At 55.9% G+C, this 12597-nt stretch overlaps 1 protein-coding gene across 2 annotated transcripts; it reads left to right on the top strand.

The window, feature by feature from the left end:
* Nucleotides 1-12206, top strand: IMPDH2 (inosine monophosphate dehydrogenase 2). 2 transcript variants are annotated; one of them, XM_072875543.1, is made up of 15 exons: nucleotides 1-201; nucleotides 299-347; nucleotides 432-533; nucleotides 890-964; nucleotides 1413-1619; nucleotides 3804-3891; nucleotides 4510-4709; nucleotides 5770-5860; nucleotides 6601-6696; nucleotides 8090-8161; nucleotides 10412-10555; nucleotides 10766-10910; nucleotides 10996-11139; nucleotides 11526-11609; nucleotides 11941-12206. In XM_072875543.1, the coding sequence occupies exons 1-15, from the start codon at nucleotides 104-106 to the stop codon at nucleotides 11960-11962; spliced, it is 1617 nt and encodes a 538-aa protein (XP_072731644.1). In that variant the 5' UTR covers nucleotides 1-103; the 3' UTR covers nucleotides 11963-12206. The 2 variants fall into 2 exon arrangements, with proteins under 2 accessions (XP_072731644.1, XP_072731645.1); XM_072875544.1 differs by lacking the exon at nucleotides 8090-8161 and having other exon boundaries at nucleotides 9-201.
* The last annotated feature ends 391 nt before the right edge of the window (nucleotides 12207-12597 follow it).

Raw genomic sequence — 12597 nt, 5'->3', positions numbered from 1 at the left:
CTGAGCCCTCGCGGCCGCCGTCGGGGCGCGCGTGCGCTCGGGGGCGCGCGGGGCGGTGCGGTGTGGCGCGGCGGGCACGCGGCGGCGGCGGTGGGCCGGCGCCATGGCGGACTACCTCATCAGCGGCGGCACCGGCTACGTGCCCGACGACGGGCTGACGGCGCAGCAGCTCTTCAGCTGCGGCGATGGGCTCACCTACAAGTGAGTGGGGCCGGGGCCGGGACCGGACCGGGCCGGGGGCGCGGGGCCGGGCCGGGCCGGTGCGGTCGCTGACGCCTCTCCCCTCGTTACCCCCCAGCGACTTCCTCATCCTCCCGGGGTACATCGACTTCACGGCGGACCAGGTGGTGAGTGGCCGGGGCGGGGGAGCGGGCCGGGGGCCGGGGCCGGGGCCGAGGCCGCCGCTCACCCCCCGCCCGCCTCCCCGCCAGGACCTGACCTCGGCGCTGACCAAGAGGATCACCCTGAAAACCCCGCTGGTCTCCTCCCCCATGGACACGGTCACCGAGGCCGGCATGGCCATCGCCATGGCGGTGAGTGCGGCCCCGCGGGGCGGGCATGGTCTGCCGCCGCCCCGGGCGGGTCCCCTCTGCCGCCGTTACCGGGATGGCGGGGCGCTGGCCCCGGGGCGGGGGTGGAAATGCTGTCTGAGGCACACGCGTGTCCGCTCAGAGGTCCCCTCAACACGCCAGAGGACCCCCCTGCAGCCCCCCCGGGGTCAGCCGTGCCTCATGCTTCGCCCCGGCCCCCTCCGAGCCTGTGGGCAGGCACCCCGCTCGTGCCCGGGGGTGGCCCGGGTGCTCCGGCTCTCCGTGCCCAGCTGCTGGATCCGCTCCGTGAAGGGCCGGGCGGTTTTTGCAGCGACTTACAGCCGCCTTTGTGTTACCAGCTGACAGGAGGAATTGGGTTCATCCACCACAACTGCACCCCGGAGTTCCAGGCCAACGAAGTGCGGAAGGTGAAGGTGAGTGGCCGGAACGGCAGCGCCGAACCACGCTCGCAGGGCTCGTCGTGGAGGTGGGCAGTGGGGTTTGGCCCTTCTGAAGATGCTGTGAGAGGAGACCGTTAAACCGTGCCAGATTTTGGCGTTTCAGAACAGTAGCGCTGCCGTGGCTGCCTGCACAAACCTGTTGTTGTGTGTTAGGCGCTCTCCCACACGCAGCCTGGGATTTGAGAACTGCCAGGCCTCCCCGTCTGGGAATGTTCCCCATAATTTCAGGAAGGAGCTTAGCCTGGGAACTCTTGGGTGAGCCTTGGTGCCAGTTTGGGAGTCATCCTGCCGGTGAGCACGTGGCCAGGTTGGGTGGTTGCAGACCTTTGTGAGCGGCCACGGTAACCACCAGGCACACGTCTGGCTTCTGCTCAGTCTGGCGGTGCCACTTAGCCTGGCTGCTGAATCTGCTTCTTTTCAGAAATACGAGCAGGGATTCATCACAGATCCCGTAGTGCTGAGCCCCAACGATCGAGTGCGAGATGTGTTTGAAGCGAAAGCTCGTCATGGATTCTGTGGGATTCCCATCACGGACAACGGGAAGATGGGGGGCAAGCTGGTTGGGATCATCTCGTCTCGAGATATTGATTTCCTGAAAGAGTCGGAGCATGACTTGCCTCTCGGCGAGGTGAGAAGGGCTTGTGAGCAGCCGATGGATGCGAGCGTTGTGTTAGGAAGCAGCGTGGCTTGTGATAAGGAGAAGGGTGAGCGTGTGGCTGTGGGGATGCTGCACCAGCTGGAGAGGGAGCAGCTCCACATTAGCTCTGCGGGTCCATCTTTAACTGTATTTCTAGGAGAGAGTGTCTCGTTCCTTTGCGCTCTCTCTCCGACTCCTGCAGTGCAGATACAGGAGAGTGGCCGTGCGGTTAGCGTTCGCATGACTCCTCCTGCAGGGTTATCTTTCAGTGTTGTGGAAGCCATCCTCTCTACAGCTGGTGCTCTCCCCTGGTTCAGTAATTAATTTCTGGTGTGCCTGGCTGCTGTCGTGGTCCCACGCAGCGTGCTGGCGCTGGCCAGGGCTGTAGCAGCTGCGCTGTGCCCAGCAAGCCCTCCAAGCACTGATCTGCCTTTTCTGGACTGCCTTTCCCCGTGTGCCTCATCTAGGCTACTTGCTCTTTAAAATAACCCCCTGAACTTGGAGCCTGGCAGTTTAGCCTTTATAACGCTACACCATCAAACTCCCCTCGTACAGGAGAACGTTCTCTGCGATGCCGATGCTGATTCCTGTTAGTTCTGGCATTCCTGTTACACGAGCTGTGTAACCGTAGATCTGCGGCGCTGTCAGGTTACACCACCAGTGCCTCTTGGCCAGGCTCTGCTCTTGACTCACGACTATTTTTAGCTCTTGCTGACCAAACCTGGTATCACATGCTCATCCCTGTTTGGTTTGAAATCGCCTATAAATACCTGTAACAAGAATCTTAAACCAGGAGTAGATTATAAAAGTGCATATGGCCCTTTGAAGCGATGCTGGCCCATTCAGAGGAGCCAGACAAGAATCTCCTCTTATCCTTTACATGGATCATTCAGCGCTGCAAAGTTGGAGGCTTGCTGCTGTTACCGTTTGGTGCTTGCCTCTGTCACCAGGCGAGGCTAAGGAGATGAATGGTCTCCTAGATCTCTCCCCACTTGCTGTCCAGCAGTTGTCTTGCTGAGTTGTTCGTTGCCATCCAGTTAAGCATACAGGTCTCCTGTAGCTCGGAAAGCTCACGGATCCCGCAGGCTTAGGGAGTGTGTCAGGATATGCCTGTGATTCCTCAGGCTTTTCCTGAGATACGGGTTCTGTCACAGACAGGATTTTGGGTGGATGCTGGTGGGGTGAACCTCTTTCCTGATGCAAAATGTCTGTTCTTATGGTATACGTAACTAAAATGTTCCCTCTTTGTTGTGTGCAACTAACCTACCTTCCTTGAGGGTTAGAGAGTGTTCCCTTTTAGCTTTGCCTGGCCGCCTTAGGTAATTTTTAATGAAAACATCCCATGTGAACTTCGGGATTGCAGAACGCTGCGGGTAGGGAGGGACCTTGAGGTCCATTGTCAAGCCTTCTGCTTGAGGTGCGTTCAGCTGGAGCAGATTGCGTGGGGCTGCGGCTGTGTCTCCAAGGATGGAGATTTCGCTGCCTCTCTGGGCTGCTCTTCCAGTGTCTGACAACTGTCATTGTGAAAGCTTTTTTCTGTATACCACGTCAGATGTTCCTGCATTCCAGCTTGTGCCCGTTGCCCCTTGCCTTTCCGCTGTGTTTTGGTGTTTGTTTGTCAGAGTGAGCGTGGGTGAGCGTGTTTGTTAGGATTGAAGCAACTCCGTTGCCCCGCTGACCTTGCCAGCAGCAGCAGTGGGTTATTCTGGGCAGAGCCCTTCCAGAGCCTGTGTGCTGGGGATCGCTGCCTGAAAACGAGCTTGGGGGTAGCGTTTCTGCCAGAACAGCATGGGACTCTGGAGGTGTCTCCAGCCCTTATTTGCTTGCGCTCTATTAAAAGGGAGGGCTGTTTGGGTGACATCTCAAACAAGGGTCATCTGAGAGTCGTCCCTTGCTTCTAGGTGCTCTCCCTCGGCTTGCTGAGGCCCTCTGCCATCTCCTGTTTTCACTACACTGATGGACTTGGGGGCTGATGGCCGCTGCTTGCATGGGGACAGCACACTGAAGGCTGTTCCTGTGTGTTTCTGGAGGCGTGTTGCTGTGCTGTGGGCTCCTTTGTCTGTAGAGCACTCCCACACGGCTGCTGCAGAGTGTTTCACGTGGGCAGAGGGGTTTGGTATTTTCAGATCAGTGCGAAGGAGTTCTTGTGACTTTTTATCTTCTCCCTCCCACTAGATTATGACAAAGCGGGAGGATCTTGTTGTGGCCCCGGCTGGCGTAATGTTGAAAGAAGCAAATGAAATTCTGCAAAGGAGTAAAAAAGGTACCTGCGAACGTCTGCGACGCGAGGGAGAGCCGTGGAAGCGCTGGGCTGGGAGCAGTAGCGGGTGAATGTGGGCACGCGTCCGTGTGTGGGTGGAACATGGAAGGGCTGCGTTTCAGCACGAGGAGAGGACAGTGAGGAGAGAGCGCCCGCAGGCCTCTGCCAGGGTACAGAGTTCACATGCGTTCATCTCAAATCTATTTGAAGTTGAGGGATTCTTGACAGCCCAGGAGCTGAAGAGCGCCTGGCTGTCCAGCCACACGTCTTCAGTTTTCTGTCCTGGCCTTCACATTTTGGCACTCAGTTCAGCTCTGTTAGGATTTGGTAGTTTGACTTTTAACACAGCGTCATGGGTCTAATTATTAAAAAAGATGCACTTTTTCTATGGTCAGTGTGAGGATACTGAGTCCTTCTCCAGTCCTGCAAACTCCTCGCTCTGTTTCCTGAGCCAGGGCTGCTGGCATCTGTGGCCAAGCAAGATTTGGTAACACACCTCTTTTGAGTCTCCACCTTGTACCACTTGCTGCCTGCCTGATGCTCCTGGTCTGCCGCGCTGCTCCGGGCTAACGTCTGTCTCCTGCAGAAATCTGCAGTGATGTTCTTTCTGTTTGTTTCAAGGCAAGCTGCCAATTGTTAATGAAGATGACGAGCTGGTGGCTATAATTGCCCGAACCGACCTCAAGAAGAACCGGGACTACCCTCTGGCTTCTAAGGATTCCAAGAAGCAGCTGCTCTGTGGTGCCGCTATCGGGACTCACGAAGATGACAAGTACCGGCTGGACCTCCTGGTGCAGGCTGGCGTGGATGCGGTAGTGCTGGTGAGCCACCCACGGGCATCACATTGTCCTGGGGGGTTTGGGCGGGCTGAGGATCCAATTTGAATCCCTCTGACAGTGGGGCAGCAGCATGACGCTTACTGTCTTTGTCACAGGGCCTTTTGTGTTAGAATATGGCAGTTTGTTGACCTCTCAGTCTCATTCAGGTTGGAGTCCTCAAATAAGAAGGATTCCTCTTGCCTGGGAACTTATTCAACCCTAAGTGAGTATGTAGGGTGCATTGAAGCCCTGAAGGCTGAGAAGAGAAACACTGTCGGTTAATACAGAGTCTTCTACAAATGCTTCTTGCAGTCTGCTGCCATTCTCTCTGACGTTCCTAACTAGTTTTGAATATTTGGCTTCTTACAGTTTCCCTTCAACTGTTCGGTGTTTGTTACTGTGTTATCCTCTTAGCCGCCTGATGTTCAGGAGTGGTCAAGCCCAGCTCTGCTTGTCTCCCCTTCTGGCCTGTAAGCTTTCAGGCACAGCAGTCACTGCCTGTATTTGCACATTGTTTTCCCATCGATTGTTAGCTTGCGAGTCCACCGTGCTCTGAGGGCATGGCTGAGCAGTGTTGCAGCTGGAAATGTTTAACAGACACCGCGGGTTGGCCAGGTCACAGAGACTGGCAGGGCCTGAGCACTCCGTGGTCGACATCTGGTATTTCAGCTGCTCTGCTGCGCAGCAGGGGGAGATGCATCCCCCCGCCAGCCCGTGTTTCACAAGGAACATTCACCATTTCACCTGTAGTTTGACACAGGGCTGATGGTGTCCTGGTGGCAGAGCCAGACGGTTCTTACCTGCAGCCAGACGTGCTGCTTGTTGCCTACTGTAGAAGCCACAGGATTTAAACACGAAGGGTATTACTGAAGTCTTTACAATAAACTGCCTTGCACAGGAAAGGTACGTTATTGTCGTGGTAGCAGCTTTCCTCTGGTTCTGTGCTCAGTTTGCCACTTAGCGGAGACCCAGTAAGCAGAGTGAAGATCTGAGGCTCTTCCAGAGCTATACTTGTAATCTTTTGCAGAAATTCTGGTTGAAATTGGTTTTCTTTCTGTTGCAGGATTCCTCTCAGGGGAACTCCATCTTCCAGATCAATATGATAAAATATATTAAGGAGAAATATCCCAACCTACAAGTTATTGGAGGAAACGGTAGGCATGTGTTGAAGACTGTTCTTGTCTTTAAATTATGTTTGTTTCTTAGACATAGAGGGAGCTGCAGGGACGTGAATGGAACAGTCGTCTTGGTAAATGTCTGTGAACTTAAAATGGTTTCCTCTGGCTTGTGGAACAGAGCAAGACCACTCTGCAGACGCAGGGCAGTACCCTGCTGCTGCCACAGCTGCAAATATTTTGAAACCTTTGTTCTGCAGCACAGCACGCTACAGTCCTCTGTAGCCTGTTACACTTTCGCTTCTTTTACACACCAGTTTAAAATTTTGGATAATAATAATAATGAATATTGCTTAATGTGGAAATCTAATGGAAATCTTCCCTGCCTTTTGACAGCAGAGTTCAGCAGTCCTTGTCTTTACCTGGCTGGTGTGTTAGTGGTGCTGCTGTTAGCCTGTGCTCTGCCCTCCCTACCTGGTGTGGCCCAAAGAGTGCTTGGCACCATGCGGTGACCTCTGCTACCTCAGCCTTTGGGTGTAAGCGTGTTGCGGAGTAGCCTAAAGGGCCAGTGTCATCTCGCCCACTGGGGACAGCTGGCACAGTAACTCACTGCTGCTTTTGCAGATTGGCCTGGTAGCAGTGGACAGCCAAGCCTGGCTCTGACACAGGCTGGTGCCCTGGGTAGGGGATGTTTGCAGCCACAGGGGAAGCACCAGGGCAGAGCAGTGTCATGTGCAAGTCTGCTTGTCTCTCTTCAAACCAGTTTCTGCTCCCCACAGTTGTGACCGCTGCTCAGGCCAAGAACCTCATTGACGCAGGGGTCGATGCCCTGAGAGTCGGGATGGGCAGTGGCTCCATCTGCATCACACAGGAAGGTGAGAGAGATCAGCTATCTCCTAAATAGGCTGAAGACATCTGTTTAATAGCAATTCCCTGCTGAAAAGCAGCATAGCCAGGATGGACTTCTCCCATTGTAAGGGCAGTGTCCCAACAGCAAGCCGTCTTTCACCCCCTTCGTCCAGGATGTTCTCATCACGTGGGCCAAACCTTTGGGGTGGCAGCAGCAGCAAAGGCATTTCCCAGTACTGACCGAGACTGAGTAGAGCGGCTGTGGCACACGCGGCTTTGCCCAGGAAGAGCCGCTGGCTTGGTGTGGGATGGGGCTGGCAGGCAGCTCTGCAGGGAGAGGGGCTTACCGGATCCCCAGTGCTGACGGGTGAAGTGCACCGGGCTGTCTGCGCTCCCCTTCCCTCTGGCAGCAGTGTGCGTGATGCTTGAGTATTGGTCTGCTGGGCTCAATGCCTTTCTGCAGTTTCCAGGCCGAAATAGGATTTCTGGCCGTTGTCTCTGCAGTTAGCCGGAGCTTGTGTGGGGCAGAGGCCGTGTCACCCTTAGCTAAAAGGCGGAGCGGGGCGTCCCCAGGGCCTGGAGAAGGGCTGCATTGAGGACAGGCTCAGTCCTCCTGTTTTGAACCTGGCAGGTGAGGTGCAGAGAGGTGGTGCAAGGCGCTGCAGCCCACAAGCACAGCCCCTCCCTGCTTTGCTCCTTGGTCCTTGCCACGGGAGGCAGCAAGAGGGTAGCTGACAGCTGAAGGTGCTGCATTAGCTCTGCCGATTCCAGCGTGGAGCCTTCGAGCAGCCCTGGACCTGGGCTGCGTTCCTGCTTTGCCTGCCACGGGAGTGCTGGCTGCGGGGAGGTTTCCCAGTCAGGGCAGTCTGTCTTGGGTGACCTTTCTAGCGAGGTTGCAGCGTCCTTGGGCTGACGCTTCCGTAGCCAGAGCTGAACCAGGACGTACATGTCCTACTCTGGCTCCGAGGCAGAGGACCTGCTGAGGCATGCTCTGGTCTGCAGCGTGGTGAACGTCTCCAGAGGGTGCTTCTGCCAGCTGCTGCGGGAGGTGGGGTCGGGTGCTGGTTTTGGGGAAGCAACAGAGCAGAGGTAGAATGTGGTGCTTCACAGGAGACGTGGTTGCAAAACGCTTATCTGCAGCTCCCCAGGTTTTTGGCCCTCTTAGGGCAAGAACTCTGGCTCTTTGGGTTAGGGGGGTCACCTCTCTGGATGGCTGCTGGCGCAGGGCGAGCATGTGCTCTGCGCAGCCGGGCCTGGCTGGCTTGGATCTGGCCTCTGGCGTGGCTCGGGCTAGGAAGGGTTTGCAAGGTCAGCTCTGTCCCACACCGTATGCTCTGCCTAGTAGCAGGTCACTGCTGGGGTCCTTTGTTCTGCTGCTGTTCTTCTGTCTCTAAAATGTGTGTGTTTGTTTTTGTTTAGCTGCTCCAAAGATCCCTCCAGACCTAAAGTCCCACAGCCCCAAATGCCCTTCTACTGTCACGGGCACCTATAGTAAGTCACTTGCCCTGTTCCCAACCCTAATTATGTGTCTTGAAGCAGGACCCTGATTTGGCTGCACATGGCCCTACTGCTTGTTTGAGAACAATTTAGCTGTAGACGCACTTGGGGTTTTGTGGCTTTGGATACTGGTTTTGAATCTGAAATGGAAGCTGAGAAGCCTTTCTGAATTCCTAAAGCAGGGTCTGAATTGTCAAAGCTGAGGGCACTCAGGCCTGTCCACCCTCCACTCCAAAATCCAGTTCAGGAGCGGGACTGAGCTTTCTGGCTGCATCTTCTGGATCTCTAGCTGGGCATGCCCCTGCTGATCCAGTGCTGGGAGGTGATCCCTGAGCAGTCCTCGATCCTGCTCTAAATCTGGCCCCAGTTGTGGGGAACGTGGGGGCTAAGCTTCACTTGGAGCTAGCTCCCCTGGGGTTACAGAGGGACTTGACTGCGTACGGCCACCTTGGCAGCTGCGTACCAGAACCACATCTTTCCCCACTGACGCCTGATCCTCGTGTGAAGAGAAAGGGCTCTTCCCCTGCCCAGCACAGGGTGCAGCTTTGTCTGCTCTGTACTTCTCTGGTGCTGCCGGATCAAGCAGCCACCCGAGGCAAGCCTTGGGTTTTGCCCTTTCTCCTGGTTTTGACACACCTCAAAGGGAAAGGTTTCTGTTGAAGATCCCAGAAGGCTTTTTCTAGCAGATGATCTCCTAGGCCCACCCTTTGCAGATAGATACACTAAAAAAGACAAACCCTCACCCCGACCACTCGGCGTGTGTGTGCTCTGAACCCTGCTTTGGAAGCCTGCGCTCTGAAGCTGTGGCGCTGGGCACTGGGATAGTCGGAATGGTGCGATGCTCCCAGGGGCCCTGAGCCAAGCTGTTCCTTAAAGGGCTGGTCTCCATGGTTGCTGTTGTGAGGTTTCTGCAGGCCCTGTGCTGTCTACAGCACAATCCCATAGACATCAGGCTCTAGATCCTCCAAAATCAGGTGCTTCTCTCCACAGAGCTCTTCCTTGCAGCGTTTTGCAGCTGCAATGTGGCCTTTAGCAGTGCAGTACCGAGCGAGACCATCTCTTTAAGACTAACGGCATTCGTGTTATGGCTGGCAGACTCTCCCTGGCTGGCTGAGCCCTAGCTTGATGCCGAGTTTTGTTCGATTAAAATCAGTTCTTTCATGATCTCAGCCTGGAGTCTGGCTTCCCTCTCTCAGCAGCTGCTGCTGAGCACTGGGAGCAGAGCAACTGCAGACTCCTGGCCTCGGCAAACCTTTGCCAGGGATGTGCGCTGCCAGTGCTGCTGCTGGGCAGGCTAAACCACACCTGGAGTTCACGCTCTGAAGTACTAATCCTGCATGGTCATAATCTTACCCGGTGTATCGGACTAACCATGACTGGAGAAAAGGCTTCCAGTTAATTGTGGGGAAGGGAAGTCTCCCTGAGAGAAGCTTATCTCAGCACACTTGCATGCCTGTGGCTGACAAATGTGTTACAAGACGTGCCCTGTGCTGGTTTTCCCCTTGCACAATGGGAAGCCTCTAGCTGCTAGCGACTGGGAAGAGCAGGTAAATCCAGAGCTAATAACTCCCTTCCCATGGGGCAGCTAAACTTGACAGAATCCTTGCTACGTTGCAGGGCAGGAACATAAATGATTTCCTGTAAGCCATCAGATCATCCTGGCCGTTTCCTTTTTCACTGCTGCATGTGTGTTTGTGTGTGTGTGTGTGCAGATGTGTATGTATATATATAAAAATATATCTCTATATATCTATACATATATACATACCAGCTCTCTCCCAGCCAGCTGCCTTTCCATGCAAGAAGCACATCATACAGCTGCTGGGTATACGGAGAAGGGGTCTGGCACTGCTAGAGGGAGCGAGTGGTGGGACATGGCTACGTGCCAGGGATGCTCTGGAGAGGGGCTTTTGGAGTCTGCTCCGCTTCCTTCCCAAGCTCCCCTCACCTCTGCTGTGCACCAGGACGAGCTGCGAGTCTCGGCTGATCCCAGGCATTCGGTCAAAGACCCCAGTCCCAAGGTCACCCACAGCTTTTTGGAGTCGAGGGCCATGAGGATGTCCCAGCAGGCATCTCCTGGGTATCCGCTTCTCTTGCAACTCGGCCTAGGGAAGGAGCATCCAGGGATTTGTGCGTTCCCGAGTGCTGGAGCATGTGTGTGCTGGAAGCCTAAAGGGCCTGCTGGGGAGGGAACATGCTGCTGCATGGGAGCTGACCCTTTCTCTGCTCTCTCCCCACCTGTAGTGCTGGCGTGTGGCCGTCCCCAGGCCACGGCAGTGTACAAGGTGTCCGAATACGCCAGGAGATTCGGCGTCCCCGTGATTGCAGATGGAGGGATCCAGACGGTTGGGCACATCGCAAAGGCCCTCGCACTCGGGGCCTCCACAGGTGAGCAGCGCATCGGGCGGCTGGGTCGTGCATGTCGTAGGGAGTCTCCTAGGAAGGGTTTCCGTATGGCGTTTGATTCTGCGCATGAGGGTGTATACCTGCAGGGGCATGGGGGGTCCAGCACAGTGCTGTGCCCAGGGACCCTGAGGGTTTTTGTGGCCACAGCCTTCCTGCTGCTGACATGCTACTCTTGGTGATCTCTTGTGCCAGTGATGATGGGCTCACTCCTGGCTGCCACCACAGAGGCCCCAGGTGAATACTTCTTCTCGGATGGAATTAGGCTGAAGAAATATCGTGGCATGGGCTCACTAGATGCCATGGACAAGAACTTGGGCAGCCAGAACCGGTATTTCAGGTAAGAGATGGTGCTTTGGGGCAGCAGATCAAGCTTTTGGGGCTTCTCTACTTCACAAATTTCCTTGATTTGTGCTCCCATACAGCGAGACAGACAAAATCAAAGTGGCCCAGGGGGTCTCCGGCGCAGTGCAGGACAAGGGCTCTATCCACAAGTTCATTCCATACCTGATAGCTGGGATCCAGCATTCCTGCCAGGATATTGGTGCCAAGAGCCTGACCCAAGTCCGGTGAGTGCTTCCCCTGCCTTGTGCTCTGGTTAGGCCACAGCGCTGCCATTTGGGGTCTCTGCGCAAGCTGTACCCATCCTGCGGTGTGTTCTGCACGGCCTGACCTCGCTGTAGCCCTCTTCCCTCGTCTCCAGTGGGCACTGTGTCATAGATTTGCCAGCCCCAGGGATGCAGGAGCATGATCTCCTGTGGCATGTTCTGCTGGTTGGGCCTGAAATGTTGGGGTTACCTTACTCTGCCTGGCTCTTGGGAGCACAGCAAAGACCAGTCTGGCTGCAGCTGGAGGAACCAGTGTCCCTCATCCCAGCTGCTCCAGCTGCACGTGTGCCAGAGCACTGTCTCCCCTGGACTCTGGCTGGCCCATGACGGGTGTCCTTCCCTCTCAGAGCCATGATGTACTCGGGAGAGCTGAAGTTTGAGAAGAGGACGACGTCTGCCCAGGTGGAAGGAGGGGTGCATGGCCTCCACTCGTAAGTGCTGCTGGCAGGACCGCTGTCTCCCTGGGGTGGACATTGCGGGGGAGTTAAGTGCTGCCGTCCTGTGCCTCAGCTGGCAAGCCAGCACACTGCTGGCTTCACCTCCTGCTGCGCGGCTGGGCTGAGCCGCAGCCTGTCGTCTGGCCTGGGCCAGCGCTCCTCTCGCAGCAGGGCACAAGCAGACGAGCTGCTTGCTGCCAGCGTGCCGGGGCTCTTCCCCACCATGGGCTGGCAGGCCAGGAGCCGTCCCTAACTGCACCTTTGGTCCTTGCCCTGCTCAGGCGGGTCAGTAAAAGGGCTCTCCGGTTTGCTGCTCCCCTCACAGGTATGAGAAGCGCCTCTTCTGAAGGAGGTCCATCTGTGTCTGTCATCGTGCCACTCAGCCTTGTGCCATCCCGCGTGGGAGCTGCTCTTGCTGCAGAAGTGCCATTACTCTGTGGGCTGCCTGGAGCTCCCTGTGTCCCTTGGCTGCTTCATCACCACCTGAGAGGGCCCACCCGCTGCCCTGGAGCAGTGATTCTGGGCTGGCGCCTGGAGCCTTGCACGCATTGGCCGTGTTTTACAATAAAAGAGGAAAAGATGTGCAGTTGGTGTCAGCCTGGAGCCCCTGTTCCTTCTGTACTGCCCTTCTTCTCCTATCCTGGCACTCTCCTTTGCTTCCTGCTCCCTCTCAGGAACAACAGATGGCCCCAGAAGGGACACTGTGTGTGAGGGGGAACAGGGAGGGGACAGCCCCTTGACAAGGGTGAGTGGATAATGCAGTGTGAGGTGTTTAAAATACCTTCCTGAGAGCAGAAAACAAGTGGCTACTGGGCAAGAAAGCAAATGGATGTTACAGGGCCGTTAGCTACTGCTGGGAGGTGCCTAAGCCAGCAGCAGCAGCAGCCAGGCTGCTGCAGGACCCTGTGCCTGGTCCAGCTGCTGCAGTGATAAGCACGTAGGTGCTTGTGGATGTATGTGTACACCCACACAGAGGCACAGA

The sequence above is a fragment of the Ciconia boyciana genome, chromosome 11, assembly GCF_034638445.1.
Source record: "Ciconia boyciana chromosome 11, ASM3463844v1, whole genome shotgun sequence".
Lineage (NCBI taxonomy): Eukaryota > Metazoa > Chordata > Aves > Ciconiiformes > Ciconiidae > Ciconia > Ciconia boyciana.
Note: the sequence above shows the minus strand (reverse complement) of the source record. Positions and strands in the feature narration are given on the sequence as shown.